At 37.8% G+C, this 18,964-nt stretch overlaps 1 protein-coding gene across 1 annotated transcript; it reads left to right on the plus strand.

Annotated features, from left to right (window-relative positions):
- Positions 1–1,716: 1,716 nt before the first annotated feature.
- On the plus strand, positions 1,717–18,138 carry LOC108740651. The gene is made up of 10 exons (XM_018475041.2): positions 1,717–4,879; positions 4,943–5,076; positions 5,146–5,940; positions 6,006–6,781; positions 6,844–7,172; positions 13,113–14,045; positions 15,342–15,478; positions 15,588–16,382; positions 16,553–17,325; positions 17,712–18,138. Exons 1-10 carry the CDS (start codon positions 1,765–1,767, stop codon positions 18,049–18,051), a joined length of 8,127 nt encoding a protein of 2,708 aa, XP_018330543.2. The 5' UTR covers positions 1,717–1,764; the 3' UTR covers positions 18,052–18,138.
- The last annotated feature ends 826 nt before the right edge of the window (positions 18,139–18,964 follow it).

Below are 18,964 nucleotides of genomic sequence, written 5' to 3' on the forward strand. Positions count from 1 at the left end.
ATTATTTTATTCAATTAAGCTAACGTGCCTATCACGTTGAGGTTGGCTACGCCGGGATTCGTTTTCAGCAATTAGATATCCACAAAAGTGGACCTTGTTGGAGGATACGTAATCCTAAAATGTAGCATCATGCTACAGATGGCGTTTACTGCGCGATTTGTAGTACTTTCTAATTAACATGTTCTTCTATTCTTCTTCATTTTTAACCTTCCCTATCCACGGTATCTTCATCATTCGCCTGTAACACTACATTTTGAACGCATCTAACCTTTCCTTTTCCGCTGCGCCCACTATCCGTGTTTCGCACCCTTACAGCGCCGTGATCCAAACATACACCTTTGAGAGCCTTTTTCGAATTTCTAAATAAATCATTCGCGAACATAATAGTGACTTCTTTCTATTTAAGGCGATTCAACCCTGCGCTATCTTCTGCTTTATATCCTTAGTACCTACTCTTTCTGTCCTGACTTATCTGACCTCATACATACCTAAAATCGGTCACTTCTAATTTCTCGTCACCTATCTTTATATTCATTCTTTCCCTAGTTTTTCTTCCCCTGCATACCAGTAATTTTGTTTTAATTTTATTTCACTACTGTTTCGTCAATACTTCCATTTTATTAAAAGCTATCTCTAACTCCTCCTTGCTAGATGCTAATACTGCTAATCATCTGCAAATCTAAGCGTACTAATTTTTTGCCCCTGTACATCTATCCCTACGGTTGTACTGTCATTAATGATGTTGATCGAGTCTTCGATGTATAGACCAAAAAGTAGCGGTGACAGTGTGCAACCCTGTCTGACTCCCTACCTACTATTTACTTCTCTACGTTGCAGCCCCTTCTCTATGACTGCCTGTTGCTCTTTATACAAACTAAGTATCCCTCTTATGTCTTTGTAACTCATCCCTACACTTTTAAGTATATTTAACTTCTTGTCCCAGTATATTATTTATATAAAAAGATAGCTGAAGGTATTTGAACGAATTTCCCTGCACCACGTCGTATTTTTCAAAAATTGCACCGTCATTTGATGGTTGCATGCAAGAAAATATCCCTATACTCGGTTCTTAATTAATTATATTCATTATATATCATAATTAGTTAGCCGCAAAACTGTTCAAAATTAAAACGGTCTTCATTTGCTGAAAAATAGTTCATATTTGCCTTACTTTGTTTTTAAAGTTGAACATATCCATTCGGGTTACCATAGCTGGTCAAAATTAAGGTGTACTGGATCGTTTTCTTTTGTAAACTCAATTTACCCATGGTTCTTTGTAGACCATCGCTAAAATAATACAATTAATAGATAGAATTTATAAGATCAATGAACAATCTTCTTAAAACTTACGTCATTTACTAGCTGCATCCTGTGGAAACTTAAAAGCATAATAACCTCTTGCATTTAGGTATCGTCAGGTGATAATAATATTAGCAATAAAAAAAGAATAAATTATTATGTTTTAGATAAAGATTAAAATATTTTTATTGTTAACAAAGTATGTATTAGAAATTGAGAAAAAGTTTGCATCAGAAAGTTTTTGTACTTTGTTTTGAATATTCTTATCAACGACTGATAACACCTATAAAATTAATTATACCATAACAATACTATTGCCTTCTTGGGAGCAACAATTAAGGAACACAGGGGTCAATAGATGATTAAAATAGCATCGGCTGGGGGTTAACTAAGACTGTATAAAAGCGTCCCGCCGATTCACAAAAAGCATCAGTCTTCCATCGCACGTTCCGTCGTTTGATTACAATGAAGACTGCGCTTTTTATTCTTCTATTGGGGTGTGGAGCCCTTGCAGTGCCACACAGGCACCACTCATCGAGAGAATCTCAAGAACAAACTGACGCTAAAGAAAATGACGTCGTTGAAATGGATATCAGTGTATTGGGAGGCGTTAAAGAGCTTAAGGTTGGAACATCACGAGGACGTTCTAGTCAGTCTTCAGGATCGAGAAGCTGGCCATCAGTTCGAGGTGTCATATCTCAACAACCCGAAAGTGTACAAGAAGTTGCAGAAGTATGTCAACAGCAGCAACAGCAACTTGACGATATCGAGAGACAGCTTGAAGACAACCAAGACAGAACTCCTGTGCAGAGTCAAAAAATTGAAGTCCAACAGCAGATACAACAGATAAGGCGTTTGAAGCAGGAGCAAGATGAAATTAAGCAACAAATCGAACAAGAATCACAAAGTGCTCAGTCAACATCTCCAAACAAGCTCAATCAGATTCAGAGGCAACAACAACAGCTTCAACAGAAGATCGATCTTCTTCAGCAAACAGTCGACCAAGAATCACCATCATCTAACCTACTTGGAGCAAGAAAATCCACCAGTGTTCAGCAATTACTCATTCAATCGAAACTACAGCAAATTCAAATTGCCCAAATCAAGCAGCAACTCGAAGAAGCCCAACAAAATGCAGCAGGGCCCGGCCAGATGGCGCAGGTTAAGCAACAGAAGCAAGAAGCTCAACAACTTCAGCAGCAATTGAATCAAGTCACGCAGGAAATTCAACGCGAAGCTCAAAACAATCAGCCAACTTCACCCGCCAAATTAAACCAAATTCAAACGCAACAAGAACAGCTTCAACAGGAAATTGACAGTCTTCAACAAGCAGTGGAGCAAGAACAAGGTACGTCACTGAGCCTTTCCACTGGTGGACGGACACAACCTGGTAATCTGCTACAGCTTAAAGCTCAAATTCAACTACAGCAATTACAACTTGACCAAATTAAACGACAACAGCAAGGCGCAATCGGTACTGGTCAAGAAATCCAAGTTCAACAGAAAATACAGAATGTTCAACAACAAATAAATCAGATTGCCCAGGAAATCCGCAAACAAGCTCAAACTCCGCAATCCGCATCACCATCAAAGTTAAACCTGATTGAGAGACAGCAGGACTCTATTCAACAACAATTAGGCTCTTTGCAGCAGCTTGTAAGTAGACAACAACAAAGTCAGTGGAGTCCCTTGGGAATATTCAATACTCGCTCACAAGCATGGTCTTCAGCCGCAACTGCAGGTTTCGGTGGCGTTAGCTTACAACGACTAGCGTCTCAAGCACAGCGTCAACAAAATCAAATTCAACAAATTGACGCAGCTGTACAAGATGTTCAAGCAAATGCTGTTAGCACAAGTCGAAAGATTCAAGCACAGAGACAGATGCAACAAGTTGAACAACTTCAGCGCCAATTAAATGACATGGAAGAAGAGATTCAGGATGAAGCGAATAGTCCACAACCAACTTCACTATCAAAAGTAAATCAAATCCAAAGGAAGCAAGACGAATTACAAGTTAACATTGATCAACTTCAACAATCTATTGGTCCAGTTGGTTTATTTGGCGCAGGTGGTATCAACCAAAAACGGCAATCGCAATCAATTTGGGGAACTTCTGGTCCCCAGAGTATACGTCAATTGCTTAGTCAGGCACAACAGCAACAGGGTCAGATTCAACGAATTGAAGGTCAGCTTCAATCCGCTCAACGTGGTGCAACCGGACAAGGTCAACAAATCCAGATACAACAATTATTGCAACAGGCATTGCAAGTACAGCAACAAGCTCGTCAAGTAAAACAACAAATTGAAGCTTCAGCTCAAAGCCCCGTACCACCTTCTGCAGTACGTCTAAGTCAAAATCAAAGGCAACAGAATCAACTACAGCAAAATATTGACCAACTTGAACAGACTGCAGAACAAGTTTTAAGACAACAATCCGGCAGTTCATCAATCTGGATGGTACCGGCTTCACTTCAGTCACAGATAGCAACCATTCAAAACAGTCCCCTCAGGCAAAACCCATGGCTTGCACGAAGAATTGGTCAAACGCAGTGGTTGAGTCAAACACCAAGACATGTTCAACTACTAGGTCAGCTACAACAGCAAAAGGAACAAGTAAACCAAATTCAAAATGACCTGCAGGATATTCAGCAAGAAGTTACCAGTCAATTACAGCAACTCCAAGTTCAACAGCAACTTCAAGCTGCTAACGCAATTCAACAAGAGCTCGATGATGTTGCGCAAAGGATTCAAGAAACAACCCAAAGTGGCCTCACACCTTCAATTGCAGTTGTAAGCTCCATTCAGGCAGAACAATCTCAATTGCAACAGAAAATCAATCGTCTTCAACAGCAGGTGAGAGAACAACAACAGCAACTTGGTCTTCAATCAGTTTCCAGGCTCGGAGGATGGACTAGAACACCAAGAGGAGTTGTTACATCCAGTCGCAGACAACAATGGTCTTCACAATCTGCAACAGGTCGAATTCAAGGACAAGGCATATCTCAATGGGCCCCTAGTGTACAGCAATTGGTTTCTCAAGCTGAAGATCAGCAGGTACAGTTGAACGAAATTCAAAATGATCTTCTAAATTCCCAAAGAGAAGCGGCTGGACAAATACAACAAATTCAAGTTCAGAAACAGAAACAACAATTACGACAACTTCAACATCAACAAAATAGCATTGAGCAGCAGCTCCAACAGGAAGTTGAAAATGACCAACCAACCCCTGTTCAAGTACTTAATCAAATCCAAAGACAACAGGTGCAACAGCAACAACAGCTGGATCGCCTTAAAAAAGCAGTACAAAGACAGAGAGGTCAAAGAGGACAACCATGGCAAGGAAGTGTCGGTTTAGGGGCAACACAAACTCAAGGACAAACAGTTCGTCAAAGACAGGAACAAGCTGGTCAGTTACCTAACCAATGGGACGAGGATCAAACCGAGCAAGGAACTTTGGATGACCTCGTTCAAAAGGAAGTAACACCAGCACAAAATCAGGATCTGCAGCAACAAAGACAAGTCGGTCAGTTAGAAGCACAAGCAGTTCAGATTTCACCAGTGGCGAAGGAGATTCAGATTAGTAAGTACAATAGTTTTGCAAAAAATAGTAAATATATTTAATCATTCTATTCATTAACTTCAGATGATCCTCAAACAATTAAGAAACAAGGTGATGTGTTGCGTCTCGTTAAAAATATAAATCAACAGCCACTCGATGATGAACTTGTACAGGCTGGTAACTCGTATTCAATTGAAGCAAATTCTGACAAATATACGGTAAGATGACTAAACTTTCTAATCTTAAATAGCACCTTCTAAACTGTTTGCATTACCTGTATTTTATAGGATCAACAAGCAGTAAGAAATCTTGGAAAGCAAATTGAGAAGGGAATACTGCCCAGAGGTGAAATTTTTTCTGTTTTCAACCCAGACCATCTGAAGCAAGTGATCGCCGTCTTCAAAGTTTTATATCACGCTCAAGACTGGGATACATTCATTAACACCGCAGCTTGGGCTCGTGTAAACGTCAACGAAGGCGTCTTTTTACATGCATTATCTGTAGCTCTCGCTCAACGTGGAGACACCGATCTCATTACTCTACCGCCGACCTACGAGATCACACCCAATTATTTCGTCAACAGCCATGTGATCCAAAAAGCTCAAAATGTTAAGCAACTAATATCTGATACCTCGCGTCCAAGAGAATACGTCATTATCGCTAACTATTCCGGATCGCACTTGAACTTGGATCCCGAACAAGCCCTATCGTATTTCTTAGAAGATGTTGGTTTGAACGACTTCTATTTCGATTACAACATTAACTATCCATTTTGGTTGAACACTGAGTATTTACAACAAGGAGGAGATCGGCGGGGTGAACAATCCTACTTTTTGGCCCAGCAACTTCTTGCACGTTATTACATGGAACGTCTATCAAATAACGTAGGTGATATTCCTGAAATAAATTTGGAAGATAAAATGATAGAGACTGGATACGTCCCATCACTACGCTACCCCAACGGCTTAGAATTCCCAGCCAGACCCAGCAAAGTTTTCTTAGGAAGAGACGAGGAAGTTGAAGATATTCAAGACATGGCACGACGCATTAAAGATGCCATCGATTCCGGAAAAGTCTCCGACGTAAGTAGTAAAACAAAACGCTATATTCTGCAATTTAAAATTGTAATACTAATATAATTTAACAGGAAGATGGAAATGATATTGATATATCAGGTGAAGATGGATTCGACACGTTGATGAATATTATTCAATCTACTCCAGAATCACTCAATCCACAATTTTACGGAGCCTTAGAGGTAGTTATGCGATGGGTACTTGGAAATTCTTTAGAGCCCCTTGACCAAAACAAACTCGCTCCATCAGCCCTAGAACACTTCGAAACTACTCTCCGTGACCCTGCGGCTTGGCAATTACTAAAGAAGGTCGTTAAATTGGCACAACAGTATAAACAGAAGCTTCCAAGTTACAACGAACAACAAGTTCATTTCCCGGGAGTCGAAGTCCAAAGTGTGCAAGTCAGTCCCCTAGTGACGTTCTTTGATAAGAACGACATTGACATTACAAATGCTGTTTACGTAAATGAACAAGATGTTGCTACGGACTCGATTAAGATTTTGGCCCGCCAAGCTCGCCTAAACAACCAGCCCTTTACAGTAAAGATAAACGTAAACAGTCAACAAGCTCAACCAGCAGTTGTGAGGATCCTGCTTGGACCCAAACACGACGAATACGGACGTGAAATTAACATCAATGACAACCGTCTTAACTTCATCGAATTGGATAAGTTCCCGGTACAATTACGACCTGGTTCCAACAATATTATTCGTGAGTCCAAAGAAATGAACGTTGTAGACGATTCGGCAAGCGCGGAAGAGCTTGAGCAACAGGTCGAACAGGCTCTTAGTCAACAGACGCCACTTCAATTGTCATACGACGATATTCTTACAGGTTTCCCCAAAAGGTGCTTATTTTTACGATCAAACTTTTGTCAAGATCAAACTCGTAATTTATTTCTTGTTTTAGATTGCTTTTACCCAAAGGTCAACGAGGAGGTCAGGTGTTCCAGATAATGGTGGTAGTTAGTCCGTTGGTGGAGTCGCCCGCCCAACAGCAAGCTCAACAACAAATGCAACAGGCTGTCCTGGGTCAAGATCCAACAGTGCAGAGAGGAATTCTCAATCAGAATGTAGACGGTCTGCCCTTGGGTTTCCCGTTGGATAGGGAAGTTGATGAAGTCGTCCTTGCGAACGCACCCAATTTAGCTTTACAAGATGTACTTATCGTCCACGAAGGCCCCGAAATTGCGGAAGCTCAAAAGGAAATTCAAAACGAAAGCCAGACTCAGCTGCTTTAAATTATTTGTTTAACTATTTAATAATTATTTGTAGATGCTTGGCGCGTTTCATTTTTTTGCAATGCTCATGTGTAGCTGATTGAATTCAGAATAAAAAGTTTTTCTATATTGAAAAAATACTCTTTATTTAGATAAATGTAGTGTTTAAAGAATCTAATAATATTAACCACCTACTAACTATGCTCTAGCAAAATAATTCCTGCCTTCAACGCCCACAAATTTAACTTACAACTATTGTCGTAGTACCTATCATGGCTACACGTCTTTACTTTCTACCACTTTCTACTATAATTATATACATTCATCAAGCATAAATCAACAGTTTTAAGAAATAACCAGAGGAACACAAGGAAAACTGTCATTTCACATTGAGGTACCTTTCACTCAGTTTTACTAGCATTTGATATCAGATTATCACTAATCTAGTCAAAATCAATTTTTTTCTTCAAAATTTATTTACTTATGTCTTTTTGTATCATTCAAAATAATCCCCACCAGATGTTATACACTTGTGCCAACGTTTTTTCCAATCCTCGAAGTACTTCAAAAAATAATTTTTTGTGATCTTGTTCAGAAGCTAGTTAGCCACATTTACGAAACGGGGAAAGTCCCAGAGGATTATAAACGGAACGTAGTAGTAATATTACCTAAGAAGAAGGGCGCGGATAGGTGCGAGACATTTCGAACAATTAGCTTCTTCTAACTTCCCATGCGTCAAAAATCTTAACTAGAATTGTACAGAGGAGGATGGACAAAAGGTCGGAAGAACTATTAGGGGAAGATCAATTTGGATTTAGAAGAAATAGAGGAACGCGGAAGGCATTCTAGCTTTACGGGTAACAATAGAGAAAACGATAGAAAAAGGAAAGAGTGCGTACATAGGATTTGTAGATTTAGAGAAAGCTTTTGACAATGTTAAATGGGACAAGATGTTAAATATACTTAAAAATGTAGGAATAAATTACAAAGATAGAAGAGTGATACTTAGTTTGTATAAAGAGCAACAGGCAGTTATAGAGCTGGGGATGCAACGTAGAGAAGTAAATATTAGGAAGGGAGTCAGGCAGGGATGCACACTGTCACCGCTACTTTTTAATCTATACATCGAAGACGCCATCAACATCATTAAAGACAGTACAACTGTAGGGATAGATGTGCAAGGGCAAAAGATTAGTATGCTTAGATTTGCAGATGATATAGCAGTATTAGCATCTAGCAAGGAGGACCTAGAGATAGCTTTAAATAAAATGGAAGCGGTACTGACAGATCAGTACTGTATGAAAATAAATAAAAGTAAAACTAAAATACTGATATGCAAGGGAAGAAAAAGTAGGGAAAGAGCGAATATAAAGATAGGAGACGAAAAATTAGAAGAAGTGGCTGATTTTAGATACCTAGGAAGTCAGATAAGTGAGGATGGAAGGAGTAGTAGGGATATAAAGCAGAGGATAGCGCAGGGTCGTGTCGCCTTTAATAAAAAGAAGTCACTTCTATGCTCGCGAACGGTTAATTTAGAAATTCGAAAAAGGTTGTTAAAGGTGTATGTTTGGAGCACGGCGTTGTACGGGTGCGAAACATGGACAGTGGGAGCGGCGGAAAAGAAAAGGTTAGAAGCGTTCGAAATGTGGTGTTATAGGCGGATGATGAGGATATCGTGGGTAGAAAAGGTTAGAAATGAAGAGATATTGGAAAGAATAGGAGAACAGAGGATTCTATGGAAGTCAATAAAAAATAGGCGAGATAGGTTGGTAGGACACCTTCTTAGGCATGAAGGTCTAGTCAGAGACATGTTAGAGGCAGAAACAGAAGTTAGGGTGGGTAGAGGTAGAGCTACATTAGATTAATGTTAATGATGTAGGTGGCTGCGGCATTATTGTTTTTGGCCAAAAATTCGCGCACAAGTAAAGATGTCTGAGCAGGGGCGTTAACATGGTGCAAAAGCGAATTCTTGTTCTTCCACAAATCCGGGCGTTTCTGGCTAATTGCTTCACGCAAATTGCGCCTAACCTGCAGGTAATTTTCCTTATTGACCGTTCTACCCTGTGGCAAGAACTCATGATGCACCACGCCCCTGCAATCGAAGAAAACTGTAAGCGAAACCTTCACTTTCGACCTAACTTGGCGCGCTTTTTTCGTTCTTGGCTGGTGCGGCAGCTTCCATTGGGATGATTGAGCTTTGGTTTCCACGTAATAACCATAAACCCACGATTCGTCACCAGTTATGACCCTCTGGAGGAAATTTGGGTCATCGCGAACAGAGTCCAACAGCTCTTTAGCAATGTTAGTACGATGTTGTCTTTGGTCCAAATTGAGCAATTTTGGTACGAATTTCGCGATGACCCGTCTCATGCCCAAATCATTGGTAAAAATCGAATGGTAGGAGCCAATCGATATGATTAAATCCGCAGAAACTTCCTTATTCTCGTGTTCGTATAGATTTAACCTTTTCCTTTGTAGTATCTAGAAACGAAAGTGTTTTAAAATAATCAACAAGGACTGTCTAAAACTGGAATCGAGGTGAAGAAGTAGCGGCACCACTAGAAATGGTGCCTATTATTATGGGCATCTTTGGAACGAGGCTTCAAGAATTTGTGACAGTACCTCTCGGAGATTATTTCTAAAAAGTGAACATTTGTATATGTATATAAAATGTCCATTCGTTGTAGATTATGTTTTCATCTACAAATAAAAGATGATTTTTGATTTTCCGTTTCTTTGGCTCACCTTGTAGCTACTGAAAAAATTGACAGTTTTCTTTATTTTATATCTGCGGGTATCTTTGCAATTAATAGATAATAGTCTTAGGAAACGAGTCCTCTTCGCGGGCAGCAGGACCCTTACCCGATCCTTGAGACCAGGGCGGATCGCAACCCCTCCCCCTGCTTCTTCGTTACGCTATTAGCGCAATTTTTACGAAAACTTAAATATGTACTCACTGGAAAAAGAATTTTTTTTTCTGAATTCGAAATATTTAGAACGAATTCTAATATTAAAGGAATAAAAATATACACGATTATGTAGTTGTTTTGTCGTTGTTCTTATCACTAACTTTACATAAGTATTTATTTATCAAAAAAAATATGTTTTTATTTGGACAGCGTAACATATAAACAAACTAAGTAAAATATAAATCAACAAAAATCAAATAAAAACAAACGGAAAGTACCTATCACTAAATTTAGTTTAATTTATCTATATCAAAACATAAACAATAAAAAAACGTCAGTTATTAAATTAAAAAACAACCAAAATTTTTTTACAAAAATCATCATTGTTCGTCAAGAGTTGGTCGTGATGTTCAACGGATTAGCATCCAGGACGACTTGCTATTAAGCAACCCCCACATTAAAACTTACGCGACCTTAATCTATTACCATCTGGTTACATTATCAGCTGAAGGAAAAATTGATTAGCTCATGATTTCCTCATTGTTAGTCTTTTTCTCTAACTCGAAATTGTAGTGCAGGGTTTATAATGTAAATTTTCTCTTTAATTCGAATATCTATTAGTATTCTTCGCAGCGGTAATCAAAGTTTCTAATTACCATAAGTTTTTACTCTGGTAACTGCTGCACTCAGTATTATATTATAAAAAATAGTAAAAAACAGTTACCTTACGATCATAAAGTTACGGTAGGAAAAGACAACATGAACGAAGTACTTACCTATCTATATTGCCTGACAGCATCTTTTGAAACTAATAATGATTGTTAGCGGTGGACTTAACAACAGTAATAAACAATATTAATTTGAAATCGTTTTTCGATTTTTTTATCCACTACAAACTTTCTCATGTTAATGAAGAAAAATACTTTTGCTATTGGTGCGTAAAGCCAAAAGCCCCGGGTTCGATTCCCGGCGGAACTACAGCAACAAAAATATTTTCCTCATAAATCTGAGAAAGTTTGTAGTGGATAAAAAATTGAAAAATGATTACAAATTAATATTGCATATTAACCACCATCATATATTTGGTATAGTAACAAGCAAGGCGTTCCAAAAGTCTAGGTGACTTCAACACACGCATGGAGTTGTTTTACACCATTACGTAAATGCCTGCCAGTTTTAGCTTTGTACATTCTAATTCTTTCTAAGCCGTTTTCTATTACGGATGCTAAAATAGCTTTATTTAAAAACCTAATTTCAGTTTTAATGTTATTCATGCGTCTTTGGTTTATTGATGTAAACCTTCTCCTTGAAAAAACCTCCACATGAAAAAGTCAGGGGCTGTCATATTAGGGGAGAGTGACGAATACAGATTTTGCTTAAAAGCTCTATGGTGAGCCTGGCCGCATGAGCTGTGGATTATTCCTGTTAGAACTACATCTTGACCATATTTTCTAAAGCAGGACAGAAAATTTTGAACCATGACCCTGTGACACTCACCAGGAGTTCTATTTTTCTCTTCGAAGAAATAAGGTGCGACTCCACACCACTCTGTACACTTTATGGGATGAAGTTACCTTCCGTGGATGATTTCTGGATTATCGGTTCCCTAAAACCGACAATTTTGTTTATTTACAAATTCATTCCAATGAAAATGGGCTTCATCACTCATGATTAGTCGCATGAGGAGATTGTTTTCTTCTCTACACGAGCAGCATATTGAATTCGTTGTTGATAATCGATGGACATCTCAATTTTATATACAAACATACGTAAGTACAATGGAATATAGTGGAGGCTTGATCGGGACAAATTTAGCTGAGTAAGACGCATTCTTATTGATGTTCCTGATGCACCTTCTTCCACACTATCGTTCTGCTATACATGCAGAACGTGGTCCACCTGTTCGGAGCAAGACTCTTGTAGGCCCATGATGTCGAAACCGTATAATTGTAATAACTGATCTTTCCCAATGAAGTTCCACAATGGTGCCAGGTCACAAAACTGCAAATTTTCTAGCTTTTAAATTTGAAAAGTCACGGATAAAAGGTTTATATGGCACAGAGTCAGCTAGGCGAGATAGGTTGGTACGATACCTTTTCAGGCATGAAGGTCTAGTCAGAGACATATAACAGGCAGAAACGGGAGCTAGGGAGGGTAGAGGTAGACCTAGATTAGATTACTGTTCGTAAATGGTTAATGATGTGGATTGTTTTAGTTTTAGGGAAATGCGAAGATTAGCGTAGGATAGGAAGGAGTGGAGGTGCGTGTCCAACCAGTCTTAGAACTGACGACCTTATGATGATGATTATTAGTTTGAGGATTCTCCGACCTAAAATTACTCTTAAGTGCGTATTGTCGATGTTGCTGGTGCCATCTCTGCGAAAAGAACTGGTGGGCAAAACCAGGAGTCTTGGTTCCATTCTTGACAAGAGACTGACGACCTTATGATGATGAGGAACTTTTGGGACACCCGGTACACAGATGCCAATGTCTTCAAAACAAATATTAAAAAGGGAAAAAACAAAAATTTGCCCCAACTCGAACTTTTTCTAACTCAAACATAATAGTTGCATTTAGAAGATTTGACTTAAGGAAGAGTGACAGCACTTTTTCCTATGTAGGCCTGTTAAGAACGCAGCGATTAACATCTTCAATGCGTTGACGAGACTCACATCCTAATTGTACTGTGGATTTCGGCGAAGAAGGCCCATGTTCTTATACTGAATATTATGCCTCAAAATTTGTAGATAATTTTCGAATTTTCAGTAAAATCCTTTCTAAAGATGTACTCTTTTGTTTCAAGTAATGCAATTTTATGTTTTTAAATATGTAATTCATCATATACAACATTTAAACACCCTGTAAACATATTTTTAATAAAAATTCTACTAATATTGTTTGAATTATGGCAATCATGTTTTGAAATTTATTGTTGTATAATTGCATCATTAGTGAGAGGGGTTCGCAGGGTTATCGGTAGGTAATTAATTAATTTATTGTTTACCATCACTTATGAAGTATATAAAGTAGCTAAATTTTACGGTAAAATTTATTGTGTTTGATTCTATTCACAATGAAGGTGGTACTGTTATTAGCATTTCTGGTGTGTTCCACCCTTGCCGTTCCCTTAGGACAAACGACTGATCGTACAACTCCATACATCAAGAGTCAAACCTATCCTGCCACGTATGGACAACGAAATGAACAACAGTCTAGTTTGAACCCATGGATGACCAGGAAGTATCAAAACCAGTGGACTCGGGGACCATCAACAATGACGGAAACACCCCAACAACTTCGCCAATTGGAACAACGTTTGTACAACATTCAGCAACTGCTCCAGCAACAGAAACATATGTACGATGTGTCACAATGGCAGCAGTATATGCAGGTTGCAAGTAGATACCTAGATCTGGTGCATAACCTTCAGGAACAGTCTCAGTATGGTATTCCTGAAGATCGATTAGGTCAGCTGCAGCTGCAAGTCCAAAATTTCTATCAAGAAATACAAACAACTCTTCAGAATGGTGATCAAGGTTTCGGAAATCCTCAGTATTTTAAAAAATCTTTCCCTACACGCAACTACGAGTATCAGTTAGACTCTCCATACGAATTGCTTCAAAAGTCGTATAAATGGAATCCTTTATACCAACAACGTCAACAACAACGACAACAATGGAAGCCAATTGTTGGTCAGAAGGAGTCCTTCGATACCTTTAAAAGCTACAAACAAAAGGGGTATCAATATCAGAAAGGAGTGCTCTCCACTGGAAAAAGCAAGTTTATCCGTCAACGTCAACAGGAAGCTGGATTTCTTCCAAATCAGTGGGATGAAGATTATACCGAGCAAGGAACTTTTCAGGATTTGGTAAGGCATTATTTTGCACCACCTCAAAATCAAGAACTTCAGACTCAACGCCAGATTGCCCATTATGAAGCCCAAGCTGTTCATGTCAACCCACAAACGGAGGAAGTTATTATTGGTAAGTATCACAATACGTATCTCAATAGTTTTTAGTTCGCCATTATTTTATTATTCAATTTATTCAAAAAGTTCTTCGAAGTTTTGCTACTACTTTATTATTACCTTATTCTTGTAAGTAGTAGGTCCTCACAATAGAATCGAAATGTTAAAATCAAATAATTCGTCTTTCCACAATATTTTAAATATGCAACTACTTAAAATTGAAACTTTACTTTTAAATACCCGTAGGAAAAAATTCCATTGAAATTCAATGGGAGTCAATGAAAAATTTGTAAATTCCATTCAAAACCATTTGGCATAAATGGAAAATTAATTGTTTCCATTTACAGTAATTCCATTAATATTTACATTAGAAAAATTTCCATTGATTTTCAGTGGGAACCAATGCAAAATTTATAAATTCTATTTAAAACCATTCAATACTAATGGAAAAACAATTGGGTACCTAAAAATGAAGAAGATCCGGTTTGAGATGATTAAAACTTATTAAAAAAATGGAGTTAATGAGATTGTCAAAGCAAATTGTAAAAATAATAAACAAGACATTATTTGGAATAATAATTGTCATGTAATTCATATTTTTTCCGTCGAAATACCTCATATTTCATCTTGATTAAAATTTAATCAATCATTTAATTACCACTAACAATAATTAAAGGTAAAAAAATAAAGAATTGGCACTAGGATTTCCATTTGATTCAGGAATGGAAGTTCCAATGGAACGCTATGGAAATCCCATTGAGTTTTGGAATGGGATTTCCACTAGAATTTTAGTGGAAATTCTATTCATCCTATTGGCAATTCTCCATTTATTACCATTAATTAGGTATTATTAGTGGTAATTAAATGGCATTTTTTTAATGGAAATAGAATGGAAATTTTTCCTACGGAGATCCCTCCATGCCATTAGGAGCGTGTTTTGAACTAGTTTGTTTTTAAATATCTTTATTTTCAAGCAAAAAACAGTATTTGAAATGTTTAAATGTGCTGTGATATGATAAATTCTTATACCTTAAGGTGTAATGTCCCTCTTTTAATTGACGTAATAAAGGTTCTTAGTTCACGTGATCTATCATAACTGTTAGACATGGATTTTGAATATTTTCAGTATGGTGGTTGTTAAATATTTCATGAGTCTGTTAATCATAAAAAATGGATCTAAATACTTGCCCAGTACCAATTAATGTTTTTGGAAAAGGTACCCAGTGATTGCCAAACAAGAACAAATAACAAGAAATATTAAATTATTAAGTTTCTTTGACATGAAAATAACACGTTTCTTTTTTGCTTTCAGAAAACCCTGAACATTTAAATAAGCAGCAGCAAGTTTTGTATCTTCTGAAAAACATTCATCAACAGTACAGTTCTGATCCAGAAATTGGTCTACGAGATAATGACTACTCTATCGAAGCCAACATTAATAATTATAATGTAAGATGAAACCCCTTTCTCTTTGCGGTTTACCATACCAGTACCTATGCATTATTATGTCCTTATTTTTTCTACTTCTTCATAAACATAATCATAATTACTTTTTCAGGATGTCCACGCTGTTTACAATTTAATGAAACAATACAAAAAGGGTTTACTCCCTAAAGGAGCCCTTTTTTCTATTTTCAACCCTGAACATCTAAAACAGGTTGTGACATTGTTCAAAGTGCTTTATCACGCGAAAGACTGGGACATTTTCATCAAGACTGCAACATGGGCGAAAGTCCATGTGAACGAAGATTTGTTTCAATACGTCTTAACCGTTGCACTTGTTCAAAGAGGAGACACCGACTTCTTAGCATTGCCCCCAGCCTACTACGTCAACCCACACTACTTTATCAATCAATATGTTATTCAGAAAGCACAAAACATCAAACAAGCCATTACTGATTTCACGCCTCAGAAGAAGTACTTCATTAATTCCAACTATTCCGGATGGTACTTAAACCTAGACCCTGAGCAATCCTTATCTTACTTTTTAGAAGACATTGGACTTAATGACTACTATTATTTCTACCACATCAATTACCCATTCTGGCTGAACACTGAATACTTGAAATTCGGTGGTGATCGCCGTGGAGAACAAGAGTACTACTTTATTCAACAACTTTTAGCAAGATACTACATGGAACGCCTTTCGAACAACATTGGTGACATTCCTGAATTAAATTTAGACGATAACGCTATTGATACCGGTTATGTCCCATCGTTACGCTATCCAAATGGAGTGGAATTCCCAACCAGAGGCATTAATGCCCATTTGGGTAGGGAAGAACTTCTGGATGAAGCAGAACTCTTTGTCCAACGCGTAAGAGATGCTATCGACGCTGGATACGTTATTGACGTAAGTTGTCTAAAAATGCTTAAAAAAAAAATATTTCTAACCAGATGTGTATGATTTGATTAGTTTCTTCAATAATACATTTCTCTCTTGAGATTGTTTTAGCTATCGCATCCACTCATAGAATGTTGGTGCAGTAAGGTGTCTTTTAGCTTATTTATTTTCCTTTCTAGGAAGATGGGCACCAAGTTGATTTAGTTGGAGAAGATGGCTTTGAAATGCTTCTTAACATTATCGAATCAACACCGGAATCACCAAACCCGCAATACTACGGCCCTACGCACATGATTCTGCGATGGGTTCTTGGACATTCTCTTGAACCATTTGACTCTCAAAAACTTGTTCCGTCCGCTTTGGAACATTACGAAACCACCCTTCGCGATCCCGTATCTTGGCAGTTGTTCAAAAAGCTTATCGAACTCGTCCAGCGTTACAAACGCTATCTTCCCAGTTACAACCAGCAACAACTTCACTTCCCAGGAGTCAGCCTTGACGAAGTTCGTGTAGATGCATTGAATACATATTTCGACCAATACGATGTGGACATATCGAATGCAGTTTACGTAAATGAAGAAGAATATGCCGAAGATTCCGTCAAAATTTTCGCTCATCAGGCTCGTCTTAATCACAAACCTTTCACTGTCCAAATGACTGTGAACAGTCAGAAAGCTCAACCTGCCGTTGTAAGGATTTTCCTTGGCCCGAAGTATGACGAATACGAACGTGAAATTGATATCAATGAGAACCGTCTTAATTTCTTCGAAATGGATAAATTCCAAGTTGAACTTCAACAAGGTCGAAACAATATTATTCGTGAATCCACCCAAATGAACGTTGTCGAAGATTGGTCTTTCGAAGATGGTTTCCCACAGCAAGTTCACAAGGCTCTGGAGCAAGGGTCACTCCAGATTCAATATTCTGATTTACTGACAGCATTACCGAGCAGGTAATATCTTCCTTTTGGTAAAATTTCTAGTATCTATTTGACGATTTTGAGTTTCGCCATGATCTTTTTCTATTATCCGACAACTAAGACGCTGCAAAAAGAAACAAAAAAACTAAAAACCAAAGACCATGGAGAAACTCAGAGCTTTGCAATAGTAACTGTAAATGTGATAGAGTAATTTATGAGAAGTCGTACCGGATAGGAAAGAATGGAGGAATGAGAGTAACAATCCACGTTGGATTCGTTAATATGTTTGACTAAAGAATTCACATATAAATTGCAGAGGAGATCAAAGCATATCGATGAAACGTCCACGTGGATTCTTAATTTCATTTTGCCTATCCAAGTTAGAGAATATATTAATGTTTGTATTTTCATTTTTGCAGATTGCTTCTTCCAAAAGGGCAACGAGGTGGTCAGACCTTCCAGATCTTCGTAATGATAAGTCCATTGATCGAGTCTGCTCAACAACGCCAAGCTGTTGAACAAATGCAACAAAATATCTTCGGCGAAGACTACAATGTACAGAAAGGTATTCTCAACCAATATGTTGATGGCCTTCCTTTGGGATATCCTTTCGATAGGGAAATTGACGAAACCGTTTTCTTCGACATTCCTAATGCCGTTTTTCAAGATGTCGTCATTGAACATGAAGGACCTGAAATACTTGAAGCTCAAAAACAAATTGGAGACTACCAATCCACGCCTACTAAGAACTTTTATTAGTGATGATGACGACTATGCACGATACACCGAAAAGATAATTAGATATGTACGATTGAGTTGGCAAATAAAACAATTCTAATGAGTTGATTAATCTTTTTGTTAATTATCTACCGTAATTTTAATAGTTCATACGAAATAAGAAACTTTAAATCTGAAAGAAGTTATTGAGATTGGCCAGAAAGTTGTCAAAATATCTGTGGTCCATAACGTGATTCTTCTAGTGTGTTGCATTCAAAGCGATAAAACAGAAAATACAAGGTAGAATTAGTACTTTCCGCGTAATTTAAAAGAGATTAAATTAGAGATGGACCCAATGTTATGTTCTCCTACATGACTTTACGGCTGCATTTTGGGTTATTTCCAATACGATAATATAATTAATTAATTTTTAATTTCTTTCGGCTTGAATAGTTATTGTTATTTTAGGCAGTCTAGTGAAAAGAAAAGGTTAAAAGGGTTCGAAATGTGGTATCACAGGCGAATGATGAGGATGCCGTAGATACAGAAATGAAGAGGTGTTAGAGAGAGTGGTAGTAGAACAGAGGACTACGAGCTACGTTGGTAAGACATCTTCTCGGAAATGAAGGTCTAATCAGATACATATTAGAGGCAGAAACAGGAGTTAAAAGGGGGAGAGGTAGACCTAGATTAGATTACTGTTCACAAATAGTTAAGGATGAGGGATGTTCCAACCAGTCTTAGGATTGACGACCTTATGATGATGAGTGTGTTCTTTGAAAGCTTTGTCTTACAATAAGGTGAAGTTATAAAGCTGATCAAAATTAGTATTTCTTTTATTGGCTTTTCAAATATGTAACATTGGTCTCGGTGTTTCATTTAGAAATAGGTGGTGGCAGTGTATTTTTCTGTGTTCAATCTTTATATCGGTCCGAAATCGTTAGGTATGAGAAAT

This window comes from Agrilus planipennis, unplaced genomic scaffold (assembly GCF_000699045.2).
Source record: "Agrilus planipennis isolate EAB-ADULT unplaced genomic scaffold, Apla_2.0 scaffold243, whole genome shotgun sequence".
NCBI lineage: Eukaryota > Metazoa > Arthropoda > Insecta > Coleoptera > Buprestidae > Agrilus > Agrilus planipennis.